Genomic DNA, 24,712 nt, shown 5'->3' on the forward strand with positions numbered 1-24,712 from the left:
CTGTTACATTTATATTTGGATATGAGGTTATGTTTTTGGTCTTTTCTTCTCTTTGTTTTGTTGCCAAGACGATTAGTTTCTTGCTTCTTCTAGGGTATAGCTTGCCTCCTTATGTTGGGCTTTACCATTTCTTATCCTTTGTAGTGCTGGATTTGTAGAAAGATATTGTGTAAATTTGTTTTTGTCCTGGAATATCTTGGTTTCTCCATCTATGTTAAGTGGGAGTTTTGCAGGATACAGTAACCTGGGCTGACATTTGTGTTCTCTTAGGGTCTGTATAACATCTGTCCAGGATCTTCTGGCTTTCATTGTTTCTGGTGAAAAGTCTGGTGTGATTCTGATAGGTCTGCCTTTATATGTTACTTGACCTTTTTCCCTTACTGCTTTTAATATTCTTTCTTTATTTTGTGCTTTTGGTGTTTTGACTATTATGTGACGGGAGGTGTTTCTTTTCTGGTCCAATCCATTTGGAGTTCTGTAGGCTTCTTGTATGCCTATGGGTATCACTTTGTTTAGGTTAGGGAAGTTTTCTTCTATGATTTTGTTGAAGATATTTACTGGTCCTTTGTGCTGGGAGTCTTCACTCTCTTCTATACCTATTGTCCTTAGGTTTGATCTTCTCATTGAGTCCTGGCCCAATGTTTTGGACCAGTAGCTTTTTCCGCTTTACATTATCTTTGACAGTTGAGTCAATGATTTCTATGGAATCTTCTGCTCCTGAGATTCTCTCTTCCATCTCTTGTATTCTGTTGGTGAAGCTCGTATCTACAGCTCCTTGTCTCTTCTTTTGGTTTTCTATATCCAGGGTTGTTTCCATGTGTTCTTTCTTGATTGCTTCTATTTCCATTTTTAATTCCTTCAACTGTTTGATTGTGTTTTCCTGGAATTCTTTCAGGGATTTTTGTGTCTCCTCTCTATGGGCTTCTACTTGTTTATTTATGTTTTCCTGGAATTCTTTCAGGGATTTTTGTGTCTCCTCTCTATGGGCTTCTACTTGTTTATTTATGTTTTCCTGGAATTCTTTCAGGGATTTTTGCAATTCTTTCAGGCATTGTTTATTAATGTTTTCCTGTGTTTTTCTAAGGGAGTTCTTCACGTCTTTCTTGAAGTCCTCCAGCATCATGATCAAATATGATTTTGAAACTAGATCTTGCTTTTCTGGTGTGTTTGGATATTCCATGTTTGTTTTGATGGGAGAATTGGGCTCCGATGGTGCCATGTAGTCTTGGTTTCTGTTGCTTGGGTTCCTGCGCTTGCCTCTCGCCATCAGTTTATCTCTACTGTTACTTTGTTCTGCTATTTCTGACAGTGGCTAGACTGTCCTATAAGTCTGTGTGTCAGGAGTGCTGTAGACCTGTTTTCCTATTTTCTTTCAGCAAGTAATTGGGACAGAGTGTTCTGCCTTCGGGCGTGTAGTTTTTCCTATCTATAGGTCTTCAGCTGTTCCTGTGGACCTGTGTCTGGAGTTCACCAGGCAGGTCACTTGCAGCAGAAAAGTTGGTCTTACCTGTGGTCCTGGGGCTCAAGTTTGCTCGTGGGGTGTTGCTTATGAGCTCTCTGCGGCGGCAGCAACCAGGAACATCTGCGCTGCCCTTTCCGGGAGCTTCCATGTACCAGGGTTCCAGATGGAGTTTGGTGTTTTCCTCTGGCGTCAGATATATGTGCAGAGTGCAGTCTCTTCTGGTTTCCCAGGAATGTCTGCCTCTCTGAAGGTTTATCTCTCCCTCCCACGGGATTTGGGTGCAGAGAACTGTTTATCCCGTCTGTCCCTTCAGGTTCTGGTGGTGTCTCAGACGCAGCGGTCCTGCTGCACCTGGGCCCTCCTCTGCGGGAACCCAGAGGCCTTAAACAGTTTCCTATTGGGCCAGGGATGTGGGCAGGGGTGAGCAGTGTTGGTGGTCTCTTCTGCTCTGCAGCCTCAGGAGTGCCCACCTGACCAGGCAGTGAGGTCTCTCTCCCACGGGGTTTGGGAGCAGAGAGCTGCTGCGGGCCGGGATCCGCTGGTTTGGGACTCTCGGTAAACCCCGGAAGTGCCTGGTCCTAGAGGATTTTTGCCTCTCTGTGTCCTGAGTTCACCAGGCAGGTCTCTTGCAGCAGAAAATTTGGTCTTACCTGTGGTCCCGAGGCTCAAGGTTGCTCGTGTGGTGCTGCCTATGAGCTCTCCACGGTGGCAGCAACCAGGAAGATCTGCACCGCCCTTTCTGGGAGCTTCCGTGCACCAGGGTTACAGATGGTGTTTGGTGTTTTCCTCTGGCGTCAGAGATGTGTGCAGAGTGCAGTCTCTTCTGGTTTCCCAGGCGTGTCTGCCTCTCTGAAGGTTTAGCTCTCCCTCCCACGGGATTTGGGTGCAGAGAACTGTTTATCTGGTCTGTCCCTTAAGGTTCTGGCGGTGTCTCAGATGCAGCGGTCCTGCTGTTCCTGGGCCCTCCTCTGCAGGAACCCAGAGGCCTTATACAGTTTCCTCTTGGGCTAGGGATGTGGGCTGGGGTGGGCAGTGTTGGTGGTCTCCTCTGCTCTGCAGCCTCAGGAGTGCCCACCTGACCAGGTGGTGAGGTCTCTCTCCCACAGGGTTCGGGAGCAGAGAGCTGCTGCGTTTCGGGATCCGCGGGTTTGGGACTCTCGGTAAACCCCGGAAGTGCCTGGTCCTAGAGGATTTTTGCCTCTCTGTGTCCTGAGTTCACCAGGCAGGTCTCTTGCAGCAGAAAAGTTGGTCTTACCTGTGGTCCCGAGGCTCAAGTTTGCTCGTGGGGTGCTGCCTATGAGCTCTCCGCAGCGGCAGCAACCAGTCACGCTGCCTTTTCTCTTTTCTCCCTACACCCTTCTGGTGGCTCTGGTTGGACAACTAGGTGCCCATTACCAACTCCTCATTGTGGATGAATTTAGTCTGGATGGACTTTCTCAGGAAAGGTATGACTAATTGGTCACTTAAACACGTCAACTAATTGGTTAGTTTTAGTGTACTGAAGTGATAGTTTGCATTTAATTTTGAAATTTGAATTCAAAAAGAAGTGATGTAAAAGCTCTTTGTGTTTACTCACCTTCACTATAACCCTAGTTCTTAGAGCACATGAATCTCATTTTGGGTTCACTCATAAGAATGTATATTAGTATAGAACATTTCATTAAATAATTATATAAATATGTACACATATACTTAGAGCTTGTAAAATCTTTAAATATCTTAATGTTTATGTTCTAGAATAGAATATATTTACCTGTTTTATAATTAATTATCATAAGTGATGTGGACAGGACATAATCTTCTGAAAGTCTGGTTTATTTCCCCAAACAGCAACCAGGCTGAGGAACCTAAGCACAAGTATTCTGAACATAGACTCCTCTATGACAGTGAGCACTGTTTCTTTATATTTTCTTCCTAGGGCAGCAGAACTCATGACTACAACCAGTTCCATGGTTACACTGGAAGTTGCAAATCAAGGCATCCTCTCTCACTGCCTGTCCACCTGTCTTACCCAGCCATTGTCCTCCATGGTGCAGAGAGGTAAGAGCTAGTGACTCAAGCCAGGTTAGCCAACATATAGTAATCCTGTATTGAGATATGGCTCCTCCTAAAGTTATCAAAATCTGGGGCTGGAAAGATGGTTCAGTATTTTACAACACCAGTGTTAGCTCACAACTGCCCAAACCTCTAATTTCAGGGGATTTGAAACCTTCTCCTAAGTTCTTTGGACACCAGTCAAGCATTCATGTCTACACATGCTGGGCAAACACTAATACACATAAATTATTTTTATAAAGTGAGACCCTAAAAGTCCCATGTAGTAGCTCCTACCACAGCTCTTGCTCAGCTTTTCAAGGAAGAAGTTAGTTGAGACTGAGTTTATGATGCTGAGAAATACTTCTGGATCATGATACAGATCAGATCTGATGGTACGGTTTACTAGATATATTCACAGTCTGTTAGGTGCAGTATTGTGAATCCTCTTCTGACCCTGACTCAGCTTTTATTTTTACTTTTTATTTTTTCAGTTTTATTTTTATTACGCTACTCAAGTAAATTAATACTAAATTAATGAATCTGGGAAAATGAGAATTAGTTTAAATGAGTAAATAAAATGTGAAATGTTTTTTATTGAAAGCATAGTGTCAAAATTATAGTTTTTAGCAGGGCATTTAAAATACATGCTTTTTAGAAAACCATTTATTTGTTTCCTTTACAATCCTGTCTTCCCAGTAACCCACCATACAAATCTTCCCTCCATCACACTTTTCCTGAAATGGCAAAGCTTGTTTCAGGGTGTCAACCCCCATGAATGCTTTTTAAAAGATTGTAAAACAGATACCTGAGGAAAAAGTATGCCTTTTATGCAGTTTTAAGCATCTGATTGTTTACTTCTTTACATTTCACAAGAACAGACCCCTCTACCTAGACCTGAAGTTAGGAGCTAAATTTCAGGAGTGACAATGCCACAAACAGCATGCATCAGTGTATAGAAAAAATCTTTTTATTCCTTTGTAGACACAGGAACAGCTGGCTACTTGGCCAGTGAGCCATAAAGCAGTGTCTGGTCTGGTTATATAACCATTCCCCAGTTTTTGTTACCTCCTCTGTGAGGAAGAAACATGCATGAAATTTTGCTAATATCTCTGGTGAGTCCCTGAAGTAGTATAGCTTTCTCTTTTCTTTTCTCAGCCTCTTACCCCTTCCAAGGAAGAGCTTCAGGAAGTTTTACCTACTTGAGCTCCACTGAGTAGAGGCTGGCAAGGGTCTCTAGTGTGACAGTGATATGTGGATCCAGAGGTCCTCAGTGGAATCTAGCACATGCAGCCAGGAGCACCTGAACTCTTCCTCCCAGTCAGTTACCCCTGCTTCCACTCTGACCAAGAGTGGTCCTGGCCATTGGGAAACCCCAGCAGAGGTGCTGCCCACCCCTGTGACTGTCTCCCAGCCCATATGAACAGACCTCCCTCCACCACCTCCTCTACCACAGGTCCACTACACTAGATATTGGTGGCATTTCAGTGGATTTGCCACTCCCCCCTCCTTCTGCAAACAAGGCAGCATCCCAGTCTGCACAGGTGGCTGGGAAAAAAGAGTGAGGAGCAGCAGTGGTGGTCTGAGATATAGAAGGCCTGTCTGGACAAGGAAGCAGAGAGGAAGCACAGGGAGCAGGAGAGGAAAGGGCGACAGATGCACTCTCATTCCCTGAACTTGCTTCCTTCTCATCTTTGACCACACCGACCAAACCAGGAAAACCTTCCGCACTGCAGAGGCCCCAAGAAACAGTCATTCTGGTGTTGTAGTCCCTGCAGCAGCCCCCCACTATTGAGTACAGGGATCTGCAGTTCATAACTATCAGAAAAGAGGTGCTGTCCTCTGGGGAGTCTGTCTCCAGACCCATAAAAATAAGATGTCAGGAAGAAGCTGGAGAAGCAACAGCAAATGCACCTTGTGGATATGCTAAGCAAGGAGATCCATGAGCTGCAAAACAAGGGGGACGGTAGTGCAGAGGAGACTGACTGCCTGTGGACGCTTATGCTGGAGTGGCAGTTCCAGAAGAGACTTCAGGCCATATTTCTTGCGTTTCTCCCAGGTTCATTTCATAAAACTGTTCAAGAAGCACAACATTTGATGTTTCCATAGTAGAAATTTATAACAACAATGTTTTTGCCCTTCTGGCCTTAGACAGTTCTACAGTGGTGTCTATGGTTAAGTGCCAGGCAGTGAGAACCCAGGAGTGACATTCAGAGGTACACAGGATGACCAGCAGGTGAGGTGCTCCTGGGGCCCAGTGTCCTGAGTGCAGGTCCTCAACCTTACAGCTGCCCACTCCAGCTGTGCCTGGGATGGAGCCAGTGCTACCAACCTAGGAAGCAGCTCAGGGAGTGTGCTTAGTATGTGCCCCATTGCTTCAGTGCATGACAAGGTTAATCTGCAGGAGTACCAAGGATTTTAGCCAGCTCGCGTTCTGTATCTGAGGAAGAACATGTCTTTAAGAACATCAATATGCTCACCTCTAGCACATATCAGCTTTATATATCAAAGATATCATAATAAAGCTGTTTAAAACATAAAAAGTTATAAGGTAGCTCAAGGATAGGATTACTGACCCTGAGTATTATATCTAATTACACACACACACACACACACACACACACACACACACACACACACACAGAAAGAGCTACAAAAGTTGGAAAAATAAACGAATCTTAAAAATATATAAATAAATGTATAATTATTAAAATCTATATGAGAGTCAATGTTTATCACCCAGCATTGAGGAAGGGGCTTAGAGAAATGAATTATCCCCCTCCAACCTCAAAAAACATACGCACACACACAATCAATGACATGTGTAATTATACCAGGAAATACCCGTATTTTATAGAATGCCATAATCGAAAGTAAGAACCATCTTTTTTTTTAAGGGTTGCCAATACATTCTTTTTCCAAGGTGTGTGCAGCTGTGCCAGTCTTGTTCACTATGGGATGGAAGAGGTCCCTGACCTGTGAGCCTAGAGGTGAGCAGGGGATCTTTGCTCCATTCTGAGACTGAGAAAGGCAGGATGCCCACTCAAGGGTCCATAGCAGGGAAGGTTTTCAAGCTATGACAGTGCTGGAAAAGCCTATAAAAGGCACACAGTTAGCAGTGATGTGTTTGCAGGGAGTCCAAGGAACCAGCTTTGTACTGATGCAGGTGGGCAAGCATTTATCATCCACCTCCCACTCTGACAGCAATGAGAGTATTGCTTAAGTTTTATTTCATAGATTTGATCCCTGACCAAAATACCAAAAACTCCACCCTTAATGATGTAGCAAATAGAATAGTGGATGCTAGGCCAGGAACCTTTGACTCTTCTAATACCATTGTGTATTTCCGAGCAAGGAAGGAGAGGTATCAATGGACAGCAGTCTGTTTCCCCACGAGTACTCTACCACTGAGTTAGTAGCCTTAGCCCTCCTCACCTCTAGAAAAAGGGTGTCACTAAGTTGTCCAAGCTGATCTTAAACTCATGATGTAGACCAGGCTAGCCTTGAAGTTCTGATCCCCCTACCTACTGTGTGTCTTGAGTGTCTGGTATTACAGGCCCGTTTCTCTATGGATTAGTAGCCCGTGGAAGAGTCCATGATCCCATGACCCTGTAGTTCTCACCCTGTGGATCTATTGGCCTAAGGGGGAGATGGAGTCCATCTGAAGGGATGGGTCAACAAGACAACTCTGTAGAGTGGGGAACTCATCATTCATATTGGGTCCCTGCTGGGAAGAGGAGAAATCAAGAGGAGGGAAGAGATTGGTGTTTGGGAATCCTCCTCTTCCTCCTCTTTCTCCTCCTCCTCCTCCTTCTGCTGCTAATGCTGCTGGTGCTATTGCTGTTTCTCCTGTTGGTGCTGTAGCTTCTGCTGGTGTCTTTTCCTTGGCCATGTGTCTGAAATCACCTCCTGTTTATACTCAGGACATGACAGAATTTCAAGAAGGCACTGTGAGAGAAAAAAAGTCAATTTATTCTAAGCAAAAATCTTATGCGGTAGAATACTTAGATTACCATTTGGAGCTTTGATTGCCTTATTATTTTATCAAATCTTCTCTTCTACTTCTCAGTTAAGATTTTTGAAAGAAATCATTTAGAAATGTTACACACACACACACACACACACACACACACACACACATATATATATATATATATATATATATATATCAATTGCTAGGTATTAGGAATGAAAAAATCAGTATGCAAAACAATATGCATGCATGCAGGATTCTGACCATCAACAATAACCAACAAACTAGGTTGTTGATACTTATTCAGTGACAAACCTTGTTATTAATTTTAAGGCTTAATGGAGCGGGACGTTACATTTGAAAACATAAGACTCTGTTCTGCAGCACTTGTGATTGATGACCACATGTGCTAGAACCAGTAGCCCATGGATGAGTCCATGAGCCCATGAATCTCTAGTCCTCACCCTGTGGGAGCTATTGGCCTAAGGGGGAGCTGGAGTCCATCTGAAGTGATGGGTCAACAAGAAAACTCTGTAGAGTGGGGAATTCATATTGAGTCCCTGCTGGGAAGAGGAGAAATCAAGAAGAGGGAGAAGGCTTGGTGTTGGGTAAACCTCATAAAAGAACTTAGAGTAGATACAAGGTAAGAATTGTGGGGAAAATGGAAACCAGAGACAGAGGAAGGACCAGCATAGAGCAAACTAGAAAGGACAAAGCACGAAGGTACCTGGGCTGTGCCTGCTGCTTGTTATCTGGACTCTCACTGTGGCTCATTTCTGGGGTGAGATTCTGTTCTGCCCCAGGCGAGGTTTCTTTCTCCTTGGCAAGCAGCAACAAAGCTTTATCAGGGCATTTGCTATATTCCTGGTCCACCCCTTAAAACCTCTGTGCCCGACCCTGCTGGAGATGGGCTTATCCTCTAATGGGGCTCTGTGGGAGACTAGATTATCTTCTTTTATTTCCTTGTTGCTACTCTTCTCACTGAAGATGCTTGTTGTTTGAATGTATGGGACACTCATGGCACATTTGTGATAGTGGTCCTGTGTAGGTGTCATCGGTAGTGGCCTGAGACGACCAGCAACAGTGGACCTTCTTCCTCCTTTTGTATGAACCTTCTGGCCATAATGAGATACGTGACCTTGGGAGAATGACACCTGAAAGGTGTCAAGGACTGGCAGGCTTCCACTCCTCTTTCTTTGTAATCTAAAAGCAGCAGCAGGATCAAGGCTAGGAAATGGGGCTGCAATGGGACTCACTTGCTGTGCCTGGGCTGTGCAGCCATACCCCGGGAGAGCCTGCTGTTGTAGGAAGCAATAAGTTGCCATTTCCTCATTATATTTTCTTTTTATTAGGGAGTATTTTATTACAGAGGCTTGAAATCCCATGCATTTCATCGCACCCACAATTTCAGGGTCTGGCCTGAGGGGAAGCGGTTCTTCACAACGAACTGTGAACCCCTTCCCGTGTTCTTTGAACCAGGCGTGTTTCATCACCTCGCTGGCTGTTGGTCTATACATTGGATTTACTGTTAGTAATTGACTAAGGAGGTTCTCCAGTTCTTCTGAAACCCCACAGGGGGCAGGATACACCCCTGCAACAACTTGTTTTTGTAATTCTTGGATGATCACAGAATCAAATGGGAGCTTTCCCACTACCATATAATAGAAGACCACTCCTATTGTCCACATATCATTCTTCATCCCGTCATACAGAAGTCCAAGGAAGCATTCCGGGAAACCAAAAGAATACGCACCACAGTGCTGGTTTAGCATTTGTCCAGGTTGTGTTTCGGTGCTAAGCCCAAAGTTGATGACTTTGACCTTTTTGTTTTTATCAATCATTATATTGTCCACTTTCAGGTCTCGGTGAACAATCCCCTTTCCATGGCAGTAGCTCACTGCTGACAATATCTGTTCAAATATTTGCCGGGCCTCATCCTCCTCTATGTGCCCTGACTCTCTGATGTACTGGTAGAGTTGTTGGCCTTCCACCAGCTCCATTATGAGGTATATTCTAGTTTTGTTTTCAATGACTTGTAAGAGAGAAACAATGTTGGGGTGGTTGATCTTTCTCATTATGTTTGCTTCTGTCATGGCTGGCCGGAACCACTGCTTGTTCTTTCAGAGAACTTTGACCGCCACTCGGGTTCCTGTGAGCCGGCGGTGGGCCAGGAGGACCTTGGCATGGCTTCCTTTTCCAATAGTCTTCAGTACTTTATATTGGGAATGAAAGGTTCCCTCCTGAGAGATACAGGGATCGGGACTAGAAGGTGGTAACTCCTCCTCAGTCTCTGTAGGCATTTTATCAGTACTAATGCTACCTAAAAATAACAAACAAATGGAATCAAATAATGAAAAAGATGGAGCAATTCAGGAACTAAAATTACACATGTGGAACCTAAAAGAAACAAATGAAACAAAAAGAAAAAAATAATAACAAAGAAAAGACTAGACTAGAAAAATAGAGTAAAATTATGAACAGGGGGAAATATGAAGAATCATAAGTAAAAGCCACCCAAATAACCATCCCCAAAAGAGAAAGCCAAGAGCACACAAATACTAAACGTAATGATGAAAATAAAAATCGTCATACTACAATAGGATTGGGCGGCCAAAACTGATCAAAACTGTGAATGGATTGTTTGAAGAAAAAGGTCAGATGAAAGAAATGAGAGGAGAAAGACTGAGTATAAGACAAAACAAACAAATGTAAAAAGCCAACACTTAAGGGAAAACTCCATTGAATTTCAGGACCTAGTGATCCACAAAAGTCCACAACTCTCCAGAGCAAATTACTGAAAATTAAAATTAACCAACCACAAGGAATAAGGCAGTTAATATCAGTGAATAGTAAACCTTAAACAAAGGCCGAAGAGTCAAAGTTTCACAAAGGGTAAATTTGTATCAAGTCTAAGCCAATGATTGCTTGTACTCAATAAATAGAGAAACAGGAATAATGTAAAAGGATGAAACCGCAGGGCATTGAAAATGGAGATAGAGTTAATCATCCGACTGCAGAACCGTAAATAATCAAAGCAGTAATATAGCATGTGAGAACATAAAAACCACCACCAAAATGAATCCAGCAATCCATAATAAACAAACAAACAAATAAATAAATAAATAAATAAATAAATAAATAAATAAAACAAAACCACAATAAGGAAATAGCCAGTGGTCTTGAGAATATATGGCCTAATTCTATCTCTTAAACACATAGAAAAAAAATCAATCCATAAATAAGCAGCCAGCAGTCTACGTAGGCCTTTAATCTGATATTATGGGGTTGGCATATCAAATTCCTGGGAGCCACTGGAGACCCAAGACAGGTACTTGGGCAGCTGCAGGCCAGTGAGAGAGCCTGTCTTGAAAATGAGGTTGAGGACCTGCCTCAGGAACAGGAGCCAGGGTGACTTCTAGCCTCTACACTCTTTTGCACTGAGGTGCAGGTAATATAGATACAAGGGGCAAAAGGGGATAGGCACGTGCGTGCACACACAAACACACACACACACACACACACACAGGCACACACACAGACAAACACCCAGATTCATACAAAACACACTCACATAGGAACAGGCACACACATACTTACACACAAGTAAACCTGGAAAAATGCACATCACAGACATGGACACACACACACACAAAAGAAGTGGTACACACATACAAACATACACACAAACAAACCTGTAAACTCACACACTCCTACATATACTGACAAACACACAAGCGAAAGTGTACACACACTCACACACAGGCAAATATGTCAGCACACACTCTCTTACACACACTGATACATACACATATACACAGTACAGTAAAATCCAATACAACCACACACAGCTCACAAGATACAAACAAGTCGCAGAGGGCTCCACTCCACACCTCCTCTCAAAGCACTCAAAGAAATCCAGGCCTGGCAACAGCTTAACATCTGTTGGCTGGGACGCCTCACAGTCGCTCCTCATTAGGTCACAATAGGACCTGTCATGACATGGTTGGGAAGGGCTTCAAGGCTCTGGCTTCTGTGGGCTGTGGAGAGATTTAAGGCTTTTAGAAACCAAAGCCTGTAAGATGTTTACCTCTCCTCAGTTCTCTGTTTTGAATGTTTTCTATGCCTCCTGCTTCAAAGTCGTCATGTCTACACTCAGGGTGTCACTTTTTCATTGAATTCTGAATGATTAGCCTCAAACTGATGGTACACTGTTAAAAAAAAAAAAAAACAAAGCTGTGTTTCTAAACTGACCCATCAAGATGACACTGATTTCATAAATCCTCAGAAAGGCTCTAGGTTATCATCAAACACCTGAGAAAAAGCTGCATTGATAGGCAGAGCACTTGCCTCCCAAGGGTAAGGAATTGAGTTTCAATCCCCAAAACCCCCATCAATGTTGGATGCATCAGCAAAGCCCATAAGCTCAACATCTGTGGAGTGGGGAGGGGTTGGGGCTTGAAGACAGGTGGTCTGACATGCAGGCGTGAGGACCTGTCAGAGGATGGCCTCTGACAGGACATGGGGTAGTGGTATGCATGGACACCTAGGCATATAAGGGGGTATGCATACACAGGCAGACACTTCCTATCACACAGAGGTTGGCATGATGTATAGAAAACCAAGTCCATCCTGAGTGTAGGGCTCACTTTAAATATTAAGGTCCAGTGATGGAAGAGGCATGTATGAGGACAAGGAGCTCTGTGCAACCTGGGGCCAGAAGGAACAGAGTGGCTATGCTGACACAGTTGAAATGAATTTTCAATCACAGTCTGTGAGAGCCAGGTCACAGGACCCAGTCTGCTGTGTTATTTGTGAGCAGCCAGTGCAGCCAGAAGCTAACTATTGAGCACTGACTGGCCCAAGCCCAGAAAGGGTCTCTGTTTCTCAGAGTGCTGGGGGGCAGTGCAGTGTGTAGCGCTTTCCTTCTGAAGACTCTTCTGGGGTTTGGAGTCCCCTGTAGAGGACTCTCATGGCTGCAGACACTAAGCCTGGGAGGAAAGATCCTCATCTGTAGAGTTCACTGAAAGGCCTGAGAGCAGAAAAGGAAAGAAACAGTAAAATGTGCCACCTCTGCTCACTGTGGTTCAGCTTCTGCCTCTGCAGCTGAGCTCAGGTGCCCTGGAGTCCTCCCTAGCCTGAGTCAGTGATCTCAAGTTTAAGTCCCTACTTCCTGGTTTGTAGTATCATACAAAGCACAGTTTCAGGCAAGAAAAGCTGTGAACACCATCTAGACATTGTTGTCTACATTTGAGGGGGACTGTTGAGCCCCAAAAGGAGCAAGGGTTATAAGGTCAGGTATTATAGGAATGGCCAGGGTTGGAATCCAAGTTCCAATCTCCCTTTGCTCTGGGCAGAGGGTAGGCCTGGCAATTGGTTCCTGCTGTGTACATGGGGAGAATCAAAGGGTCTTATGGGATCGCTGGCACAGACCTGCCCAAGCATGGCTTAGGGAGCCTCACACCAACTCAATATTTGATGTGTTCCCAGTTTTGTCTACCACCCTCAGCTGTGTGCCATTTTCCCTGCCTCCTGCAAGGGACCCTAAATATCTTCCTATAAAAGGCGATCAAGGAGGAGTTGCACAAGGACAGGTGGGGCTCTGTGGGGAGGTTCACATGGGCTAACACATTAGAGGGCCACAGTCCCTGGATTGATGCTGGATGGACACCCTCCTCTGACATCCAACAGAGAGATCTTCACAGAGATCAAGAGAAGGCTTCTCTGAATAGCTGTGCAGAGCACCTCCGATTCATGGACTTAGGAGTGACACCCATAGGATGCTTTTGAGGAGCCGATTGTGATTCAAGGGCTCAACTGCCTGGGTCCATGTGCCTCTAGAGATGAGCCCAGGACTTGGCTGTGGCTAGTTATGGGGTCAGATCAGAGGATGGGAGGGGGCTTGTCCTTGGCTCCTGGGAGTAGAGCAATTTTTCTTTCCCTGCCCCTACTTTTTTTGCTTTTCTTTCCTTGGCATAAGGAGGGACTGGAGAAGTCTGTCTATGGGGAGTGAGGCTGGCTGGGAAACTGCTCGCTATTCTACATTGTCATGCAGCTGGGGGCTTGGGGTTGTTGGCAGGATAACCTCTGCACCATCCCAGTCTGCTTCTCTCCACTTTATCCATGCATCCCTGTCCCAGGGCTGGGAGACCTGGATACAAAAGTCCCACCTGTAGCTTCCAGTCCAGGGATGGAGTCCCTCAGTGAATGGATTCCAGATGGTTCTGTGTAAAGCTGCATCGAACAGGGTAGTTACTGAACATGTGGGTACATGGAGGAGGATACTGCACTGCACCCACCCACATTTCATATAAAACCAATCCTCATGCTCTGGTACTAATTGGTTCTTTTTATACCTTTCACCATTTTTGCTATTCACTGTACTGTGAAGGGTGAATTTTCATTGTTTCACTTCTGCAAAAAGACAGAGTTTAGCATTGGAGACTCCCTACAGCCTGGCTGGAAGGGAGGCCTACACCCATGTGTCCTTCTAGGAAAAAGCTCTTTCATAGGATGCCTCCCTGAGTCCCAGGATGTGTGGAGGGCTCTGTGCCCTACCCAGGGTTGACCTCAGTATATTAACGGGAGCAGAGGCTTCTCTCTGATAGAACAGTACCACCCTCCTGCAAGATGTCTATGATGGTTTGTATATGCTTAGCTCAGGGAGTGGCAATATTAGGAGGCGTGGTCTTGTTAAAGTAGGTGTGTCACTGTGGGCATGGGCTTTAAAACCCTTTTCCTATCCACATGCAAGCCAATCTTCCCCAAGCAGCCTTCAGATGAATATGTAGACCTCTCACTTACTCTGGCACCATGACTGCCTGGATGCTGCCATGCTCCCAGCTTGATGATACTGGACTGAGTCTCTGAACCTGCAATCCTGTGTCCATTAATGTTGTCCTCATAAGAGCTGCATTGGTCATGGTGTGTCTGTTCTCAGCAGTAAACCCCTAACTGAGACAATGTCAATGTTCCCTGCTCCAGCTTCCTGGCTATAGAAGCTTCACACATGAGCGGCATTCTCTTGGGATATGGGCCTAATAGGCTCTAGGCTGTCTGCTTGATCTGAGAGTGTTAGGACATCCTGCTCCTAAGGGCATTGTTACTGTTCCCATGCAATACTGTGAAAACATCAGCAGGCTCATGCTTTCTTACCCCCCTGAACACAATGCTGCCTTTTCCAGGAGTGGATCCAACAGCTCTCAGAACCTCCTCAGGAACTATGTGTTACCCAAGGATTACCTGCACCTGCTTACACACCCCATTCTGTGTCCTGAAAACTTTTCAAAGCCCATTCATCAGAGACTGGTGAGTTCAGGACAGTAGTCCCAAGTGTCTTGTCCTACGCTGACAGTTCATTCTCATGAGGCATCACTTACCCTTGACAGAGGATTTTTCCAAGGGGCATTGGATGTGCAGGAGAATTGTGTGTGCTGACTCCTGTCAGATCAGCACAGGATACCATCAAGGCCCCATTTGCTCTTGATTTTGGAACTCATGGTCTTGGCACTGTCTTGTTGTTATTTAGGTCCCTGTCAGTCCCTAATTGAATTTTAGCATGGGAACCCAGGGCAGTTGTCTTCAAAGATATTCCTAGTATGGGCCACATCTTCACCTTGCCAAACATAAAGCACAACAAAACACCAGGCACTCAGAGAACCCTCAGGGGCTGGAACTGGCATATTCAAACACTCTGGCTTGACCTTGGCCAGCACAGATTCAGAGAACATCTTCTATGTAGGAAGATCTCCTTCCTCCTCTCAGAGTTTAGGACATCTATAGTTAGGCTAAGGTGCTGGCACAATGTGAGCAGAGGCAGTACTCTGGGCTTGTTCAGTGTCAAAGCCTCCCTGACACCCCTGTATCACAGTCACAGCAGCCCATCTCATGAGAATTCTAGGGCTGCTGATATCCTGGAAGAATAATCCATGTTCTGCTGCTAGTTTCTTTGCTTCCACATGGACAACTGAGAGAAGGGATTAAGTGTAGGTGAGGAAGCCCTGCAAATATCTACTTGGTGTTACCAAAGACAATGGGTTCTGACTGGCAAGATCTTTGAATTAGATTTTGAAAAATGCCACCTAGCAACAGTTAGTAGGTACTCTCAGGAAGGTGCAGCATGGTGGGCACAATGGGACAGGATCCCTGAGGCTGGTGCAGTGGGACAGGTTCCTTGGGGCAGGTAAAACTGAGTAGGAAACGTGAGCCAGGAACAACTGGGCAGGAACCCTGGTTCAGTTACAACAGAGCAGGAATCCTGGGGGAGATGCAAGGGGGCATGAGTCCTGGGGAAGGGATCTTGTAGTTGTGGCCCTGTGGCATGTGCAGCTGGCAGGGACCCTGGGGCAGGTGCACTGTGACGTGCACCCAAGCTGGAATGTTCAGACAGGTGTGTGTTTGCTTCATGCAGCTGCTGTCTGAAGTAGAGAACACTGGCAACTGCCCCAGAGGGGATTTTGGGAACTCCTTCCAAGAATCCCTTAGCTCCTAACTGAGAAGCTATACATTCCACAGATGGACCTTTATTGAGATGAGCAGATTCTAAGGGAGCTGCCTTGAATGAACAGCCAAAGAAAGCAGAAATGAAGAACAAGCAATTGCAGCAGACATGTTCAGTGTGTTTTCGACCAGAAAAGTAGGACTGGAAGAAACTGAAAGTCAAATCACTTCTCTGTCTATCCATCCATCCATCCATCCATCCATCCATCCATCCATCCACCCACCCACCCACCCACACACCCATCCATCCATCCATCCATCCATCCATCCATCCATCCATCCATCCATCCATCCATCCATTTCCCTGAGGGAAGTCAGCTTTTCTTTCTGAGAAGGTCAAAGCAGCGCTCCCTTGTGGTGACAATGAGGATTGCAGGCAGTGAGATAAGTGGGTATTTATTTATTTATTTATTTATTTATTTATTTATTTATTTATTTATTTCATGATCTGCGATAGACTGCCACTTGTGGCCAGTCCCCATCTGCATCATCTGTACCATAAACCCAGTCTCAGTGTGACACAGAAAAGGCCTAATTGGAAAGTATGTCCTCTCTCTACTCGACACTGTATAATAACATACTCTGGACTGCAGGTCAGTCAAGGCCTGTGTTTAGGAGACTTGTGGACAGATGAATGTTTGTGAGTCTGGACTTAGACTCTGTGGAGGGCTCAGGTCACCTGACTGTCCTGAAGCTTCCCACTGTGATTTATTTCCCTCCTACAGAGCCAGACACCTGAGCAACTGCATTTCCTGGTTATCCCCTAATCCTCTTACACTGTGTAGTGTGTTCAATCTCAGGGAGGGCCTGGGAATCTGAGAGACACCACTGAGCCCTCTGGGCCTGGCTGACTCAACCTGAGGCTACTCTGTGTGTCTTCATTTTGCTCACCCTCCAGAGACCTCAAAAGTCAGCAGTAAGCTTGCTGAGAGGTCAGGAACCTCCATATTGGCCCAAGAGCAACTGTCCTCTTTTACAGGTTCATCCACAGAGCTTGTAATTCTGATTGGTGCAACAGTCAGGAAGAGTGAGAGATGTCATCTCCCAAGGACAAGTGCTGTTCTAGTGGACACTGAGGAACTTCAGGGATCAAACCCTTCCCCATTCTTCTCCAGCCTCTCTTGTTCTTCGTTGAGATGTTTCCTGCAGATTTAAAAGATCCAGGCAATCCATGACATGGGTTTGAACATAATCTCGACATTTTATTCATTGCCTGATAACTAAGACTAGGTAAAATTTATTTATTTATTCATTCATTCATTCATTCATTCATTCAATCAATCATTCGTTATGCATACGTACAGGGTAGCTGTATTTAGAAAGACCAGAGAGGGCATCAGATGTCAATAGAGACATTTGTGAGCCTCCATGTGTTTGCTGGGATTTGAACTCAGGACCTCTGGAAGAGCATTCAGTGCTCTTAGCCACTTATCAATCTTTCCATTGTCCAGGCTAACTTTTTTACTTCCAATAATGTCTTCTTTATTCAGGTTACATCCTGATCCCAGTCACTCTCCCTCTTCCCTTCCCAGTCCCACCTTACAAATCCTTTCTACCATAATGCTCTCCCTTCTCTTTGGACAAGGGGAGAGTCCCTGGGTACCACACCACCCTGGGACATCTAGTCCCAGGTGGCCCGAGCACATTCTGCCCCACAGATTTACAATCAGGCAGTCCGGGTATGGGGAACAGATCCAATGGCAGGCAACACAGACTGAGACAGTCCTGGATCTACTTGTCAGATGACCCACATGGAGACCAACTGCAGATAGCTAATCCGGCTCTGGGGTTGGTTGCACAGGCTCTAGCATACTCCATGGTCCAAGGTATCTGACGGTAGGGGACTTCTTGTAGTGTTTTAACCCAACCAGTTTCCTTGTCACTCTCCCCCCACTCTTCTACAAGACTTCCCGCGCTCCATCTGAGGATTGGCTGTGGCTTTCAGCTGCTGAGTGAAGCCTCTGGAGACAGGTGTGCTACTTTTCTGTCTGCAAGTAAATCAGAAAGAATATCATAAATAGCATCAGAGGTTGTGTCTGTCACATGAGACAGATCTCACTTTGTGTCAGTCATTGACTGGTTGGTCCCTCAATATCTGCTTTACCTTTATCCCTGCACACTTATTGGCAAGACAGATTTCGAGTTGAAGGTTTTGTGAATGTATTGATGTCTCCTTCCTCTTCTGGAAGTGTTTCTTGTTACAGGAGGTGGCCATTTCGTTTTCATGCTCTGGTAAGCCTGCAAGGGAGGCTTTGTGTTGGGTCCAGTAGTTAAAAGCAAGACCTGGGAAGAGGAACGGCAGAGTTGTGATCTAGGACTTCCTGCAGCAGCCAGCTCTGGGTCCTGGGAGCCTAGGCAGGCTTTGCAGTCATAGAGCTCCATCCACTGCCCAAGTCCCATCCTGACACCTTCTCCATCTCTATTACAGACCATTGTAATTCTGGCATAGTCGCTCTGTCCTGGGCCTGATAGGCCATCCTACCCTGGAAGAACAGAGAGTTCAAGGACGGCCAAATTTCACTTAAGCAAACTTGTTCTCAGACTGTGTGGTTGCTCTGTCTTAGCTCTCATAACACACTTTCCTCTACGTTGCCTTAGCCTGTATCCTCCAAGCATCCCACCATGCATCAGCTCCATATCCTGACGAACCTACCTTAGGGTCCCTGATAATTCCAGATACTTTAATGTTCTCCCAGGATAGACTGTGGCCTCTGGTGTGGCTCACATTGATCCTAGAAGTTCTTGGGAGCCTCCATGCCATGGCAAAGGATGTCTCTGAATCCGCACTGGCCTGAGGGATTCCATCTGGCACAGGATTCTCTCCCTATTGTTGAATTTTGGCTCTTACGTTTTTCAGGAATGGCTCTGCATGTGGTCAACACACACTACCCTGGAAGACCAGAGAGTTCAAGGACGGCCAACTTTCACTTAAGCAAACTTTTTCACAGAGTGTGTGGGTCCCATCAGCAGAGAGTAGCCTCCACATTGCAATGATGTGCAAACTTCTGCCTTTCAGCCATGATGGACTTTAGGATATACCATGAGGACCCTACACAAGCCACAGGTGGGTGATGTGTAAATTGGGCATGTTATTGGGTCAGGTCTTCAGTGCAGTTCCTTAAGCTGACAGCCTTTTGGGAGGGCATATGCGTCTCTATTAAATGAACTGGTTCCACTGTTGGCCTGGAGTCTGCTGTGTCGGCCGCTCATGCTCTCCTCCAAGTCTCTAACTGTCCCTAACTCTCCTTGACTGGCTGGTCAATCAGCCTTCATTCTAGTCTAGAGCCATTCTACAAACACAGATCCCAGACTGTCCTCTGCCGACGTTTAACAGGGCTGCTGGTTTAGTGTCCTGGGTTCCCTATGGGGTTGCAAACTCAAGTTTCTTAGGTCCCTATGTGTCTGACAAAAAGCCTTTAGAACAAGGTAAATGTGAAGTAATCAGGAAATAAACTCCTGCAGTACTTCATGTCTACCACTGGAGGGCTCTACACTTTTCTGGTCCTGGTGTGCTACTCAGCAAACCCTCTCACTGGAAGGCTCTGTGCCTGAAGCAGAGAACCTCTGCTAAACACAATGTTACCAAGACACTGGCTGTATCTTCATGGCAGCCTGTAGAATATTCTCCACGACCCTGAGGACCCAATTGGGAAAACTTAGGTAGGCAGGGTGTGGGAGCCACCAGGGCTGTATGGAGACCTTACCCAGAATTTAATCTCCAGCTGTGCATTCCGATTAACATGACCCACACTCCTATGAAGGTCTCTGGGTGGCTCCTGATATGAGTTGGGGGAGGGGGGGGGCAAGGAAGCTGGGTCAAGACAGAAGCACTGTCCTTACTCACTGAGTCTGGGCTTGTTCCTGCCCTAACTGGGAAGCAGGAACCAAACACCCACTCCTCATGGGACTGTCCGTGATGAGGCCAGCTGAGGATCTGAACTGTCAGCAAGAAAGACAGGAGCTGTATGTGCCACAAACCAGAGCACAGTGTCCCGCATAAGCCCATCTCTCAAATGATGCCATCTCCTCCCCAGAGTGGCTCCAGTCTGGGTTAGGAGTGGGTCATGTATTCCGAGCTCTCTGCTACTCCTGCAAACACAGCAATGGTGCCTTCTCATGCTCATCTATACTGAGCCTAGGGAGCAGCCAGAGGTCATACTCATGGGAATTCAGACTCAGTTCAATCTGCTATCCTGTAGCCCATGAGTCTGGACTCAACTTTAGTGGTCAAGGCCAGTGGTTTTTTTCCTGGACAAGACTTTGAGAATGTTAGTGACACATTGTATGCCCTTGGCTGGCCTTCACTCTAATAGCCCTGAGTGACCATTCCAGCCTGCCCTCAGGGATTCAGATCAGCATTGGCCAGATCAGGCTCTTTGCTACCTGTTCCTATAGCTCACCTCCACTGTAGTTCATGTGTCCTGGCTGCTGCAGCTGCTCCAGAAGCTACCAGATGTCTTCCCACAGAATCCTGTAGCCCCTGTGGGCTCATCCACAGACATCTCACACTCTCCCTGCTGGGAGTTAGGCTGGATGCCTGCTGTGTGGGAGCTGCCTTGCCTTGTGGAGCAGAGTCAGAAGCAGTGGAGGAGATGTTGTCTGCTGCTCTTAATGTCCTCAGTGCCCAGGGCTTGCCTGTGGTGTGGTTGTGGTCCAGCTTCAGTTAATCACTGATATAAATTCAGCCCATAGAAGCTGCATACCCCATGAGGCACAGGGAGGACCATGACTGAGGGGGAACCATGCATCCAGGACCCTGTTGGGATCAGGGAATATTCCAGGTCCCCTCTCACGCAGGATGCAAGGCTAGGAGCTCTGTGTGCCCTGACACAGGGGCATGGGACCGTGACTCCCATGAAATGCTCCTTCATACCTATTACATCATCAGCTTTGAGAAGGTCTTCCTCAGTAAGAACATTCCACACTGCTTGCCTCTGCCATCTGGCTCTCTTTTCCAGAGCTGCATGCCCTCAGGAACTTTGACATGTCTTCTATGAAAATTAATATTCTGTTAAATCATTTTGATAAACAGTTCTCAGCATAATATTTGTGTCCAGAAGTAGTCATCAGCAATTCTCACGGGGACAGGGAATCAAAATCTTCCCCCTGCTCTTCATCCTCCTCTTTCTCCTCCACTTCCTTCTCTTCCTCCTCCTCCTCTTCTTTCTCCTCCTCTCTTCATCTTCCTCCTCCTCCTCCTACCCTCCTCGTTCTCCTCCTCCTGCTGCTGCTGTGCCTAATGCTGCTTCTGCTATTGTTGCTACTCCTGTTGCTGCTGTAGTTTCTGCTGGTGTCTTTTCCATTGCCATGTGTCTGAAATCACCTACTGTTTATACTGAGGACATGAAAGAATTTCCAGATGACACTGTGAAATAGACAAGACAATTTATTCCAAGCAAAAAAGACAGTGAGGTAGAATTCTTAGCTTACCATTTGGGGCTTTGATTTGCCTTACTATATTATAACTTCTTTTTTCTACTTCTCAGTTGAGGTCTTTGAAAGAAACCATTTAGAACTACTACCTATAAAATTCAATAGATCACTAGGTCTTAGGAACAAAAAAAACCAGTATGCCAAACAATATGCATGCATGCAGGATTCTGACCATCAACAATAACCCACAAACTAGGTTGTTGATACTTATTCCATGGCAAACATTGTTAATTAGTTTTGAGGCTTAATGGAATGGGATGTTACATTTGAAAACATAAGACTCTGTTCTGCAGCACTTGTGATTGATGACCACATGTGAAAAGATCAGTAGCCCCTGGAGGAGTCCATGAGCCCATGAACCTCTAGTCCTCACCCTGTGGGAGCTATTGGCCTAAGGGGGAGCTGGAGTCCATCTGAAGGGATGGGCTAACTAGAAAACTCTGTAGAGTGTGGAACTCATCAATCCTATTGGGTCCCTGCTGGGAAGAGGAGAAATCAAGAAGAGGGAGAAGTCTTGGTGTTGGGGAAACCTCATAAAGAACTTAGAGCAGATACAAGGTAAGAATTGTGGGGAAAATGGAAACCAGAGACAGAGGAAGGACCAGCATAGAGCAAACTGAAAAGGACAAAGCACAAAGGTACCTGGGCTATGCCTGCTGCTTGTTCTCTGGACTCTCCTTGTGGCTCATTTCTGGGGGGAGATTCTGTTCTGCCCCAGGCGAGGTTTCTTTCTCCTTGGCATGCAGCAACACAGCTTTATAAGGGCATTTGCTATATTCCTGGTCCACCCCTTAAAACCTCTGTGCCGGACCCTGCTGGGGATGGGCTTATCCTCTAATGGGGCTCTGTGGGAGAGTGGGTTGTCTTCTTTGATTTCCTTATTGCTACTCTTCTCACTGAAGATGCTTGTTGTTTGAATGCATGGGACACTCACGGCACATTTGTGATAGTGGTCCTGTGTAGGTGTCATCGGTAGAGGCCTGAGACGACCAGCCACAGTGGATCTTTTGCCTCCTTTAGGATGAGCATTCTGGCCATAGTGAGATACGTGACCATGGGAGCATGACACCCGCAAGGTGCCAAGGACCGGCAGGCTTCCACTCCTCTTTGGTTCTAATCTAAAAGCAGCAGCAGGATCAAGGCTAGGGAATGGTGCTGCAACGGGACTCACTTGCTGTGCCTGGGCTGTGCAGCCATCCCCCTGGAGAGCCTGCTTTTGTAGAAAGAAATAAGTTGCCATTTCCTCATTATATTTTCTTTGTTTTAAAGAGTGTTTTACTACAGAAGCTTGGAATCCAATGCTTTTCATGGCATCCAAAATGGCCGGGTCTGGTGTGAGGGGAAGCAGTTCTTCATAGGGACCTATCAATCCGTTCCAGTGTTCTTTGAACCAAGGGTGTTTCATCGCCTTTCTTGCTGTTGGTCTAAAGTTGGGATTTACCCTATGTAATTTACTAAGGAGGTCCTCCAGTTCTTTTGAAACCCCACAGGGAGCAGGATATACCCCTGTCACTACTTGTCTCTGCAGTTCTTGGATGATCACTGAATCAAATGGGAGCTTTCCCACTACCATACAGTACAAGACCACTCCTATAATCCACATATCATTCTTCGGCCCATCATACCGATGGCCAAGGAAGAGTTCAGGGGAACCAAAAGAGTACGTGCCGCAGTGGTGGTTTAGCATTTTTCCAGGTTGAAATTGGGTGCTAAGCCCAAAGTCGATGACTTTGACCTTTTTGTTTTTATCAATCATTATATTGTCCAGTTTGAGGTCTCGGTGAACAATCCCCTTTCCATGGCAGTAGCTCACTGCTGACAATATCTGTTCAAATATTTGCCGGGCCTCATCCTCCTCTATGTGCCCTGACTCTCTGATGTACTGGTAGAGTTCTTGGCCTTCCACCAGCTCCATTATGAGGTATATTCTCGTTTTCTTTTCAATAACTTGTATGAGAGACACTATGTTGGGGTGGTTGATCTTTCTCATTATGTTTGCTTCCATCATGGCTGGCTGGAACCACTGCTTGTCCTTTCGCAGAACTTTGACAGCCACCGGGGTTCCTGTGAGCCGGTGGTAGGCCAGGAGGACTTTGGCGTTGCCCCCTTGCCCAATTGTCCCCAATACTTGGTATTGGGAATGGAAGTTGCCCTCCTCAGAGATACTGGGCTCGGGTGTAGGGGTTGGTAACTCCTCCTCAGTCTCTGTAGGCATTTTATCACTACTAATGCTACCTAAAAATGACAAAAATGGAATCAAATAATGAAAAAGATGGAGCAATATAGGAGCTAAAATTACACTTGTGGTACCTAAAAGAAACAAACAAAAGAAAAAGAAAAAAACAAAGACAAAGTAAAAACTAGACTAGAAAAATAGAGCAAAATTATGAAAAAGTTAAGGGGAAAATATGAAGAGTCATAAGTAAAAGCCACCCAAATAACCAACCCCAAAAGAGAAAGCCAAGAGCACACACATACTAAATGCAATGATGAAAATAAAAATCGTCATACTACAATAGGATTGGGCGGCCAAAGATGGTCAATACTATGAATAGATGTTCACTGAAGAAAAAAAAAAAAAAAACAGATGAAAGAAACGAGAGGAGAAAGAATTAGTATAAGACAAAACAAACAAATATAAAAAGCCAACACTTAAGGGAAAACTCCATTGAATTTCAGGACCTAGTGATCCACAAAAATCCACAACTCTCCAGAGCAAAATACTGAAAATTAAAATTAACCAACCACAAGGAATAAGGCAGTTAAATATCAGTGAATAGTAAACCTTAAACAAAGGCCGAAGAGTGAAAGTGTCACAAAGGGCAAATTTGTATCAAGTCTAAGCCAATGATTGCTTGTACTCAATAAATAGAGAAACAGGAATAATGTAAAAGGATGAAACCGCAGGACATTGAAAGTGGAGATAGAGTGAATCATCCGACTGCAGAACCGTAAATAATCAAAGCAGTAATATAGCATGTGAGAACATAAAAACCACTAAAAAATGAAACCAGCAATCCATAATAAATAAATAAATAAATAAAACAAAAAACAAAACCCCAATAAGGAAATAGCCAGTGGCGTGGCAATATGTGACCTAATTCTTTCTCTTGAAGTCACCCAAAAATCAGTCAATCAAGAAATAGGCAGCCAGCTATCTACATAGGCCTTTAAACTGATATTATGGGGTTGGCATACCAAATGCCTGGGAGCGACTGGTCAGCCAGCCCAGATACTTGGGCAGCTGCAGGCCAGTGAGAGAGCCTGTCTTGAAAATAAGGTTGAGAACCTACCTCAGGAACAGCAGCCGGGGT

The 24,712-nt window shown here is 45.5% G+C and overlaps 2 protein-coding genes across 2 annotated transcripts; both read right to left on the reverse strand.

Annotated features, from left to right (window-relative positions):
- Window positions 1–6,327: 6,327 nt before the first annotated feature.
- On the reverse strand, window positions 6,328–11,379 carry LOC134485070 (sperm motility kinase Y-like). The gene is made up of 2 exons (XM_063280874.1): window positions 8,197–11,379; window positions 6,328–7,444 (listed from the first exon to the last, which is right to left on the reverse strand). The coding sequence occupies exon 1, from the start codon at window positions 9,560–9,562 to the stop codon at window positions 8,240–8,242; it is 1,323 nt and encodes a 440-aa protein (XP_063136944.1). The 5' UTR covers window positions 9,563–11,379; the 3' UTR covers window positions 6,328–7,444; window positions 8,197–8,239.
- A 10,667-nt stretch (window positions 11,380–22,046) lies between these two features.
- On the reverse strand, window positions 22,047–23,715 carry LOC134485069 (sperm motility kinase Y-like). Its single transcript, XM_063280873.1, has one exon. It carries the CDS (start codon window positions 23,611–23,613, stop codon window positions 22,084–22,086), a length of 1,530 nt encoding a protein of 509 aa, XP_063136943.1. The 5' UTR covers window positions 23,614–23,715; the 3' UTR covers window positions 22,047–22,083.
- Window positions 23,716–24,712: the final 997 nt, after the last annotated feature.

The sequence above is a fragment of the Rattus norvegicus genome, chromosome 1 (genome assembly GCF_036323735.1).
Source record: "Rattus norvegicus strain BN/NHsdMcwi chromosome 1, GRCr8, whole genome shotgun sequence".
Taxonomy (NCBI): Eukaryota; Metazoa; Chordata; class Mammalia; order Rodentia; family Muridae; genus Rattus; species Rattus norvegicus.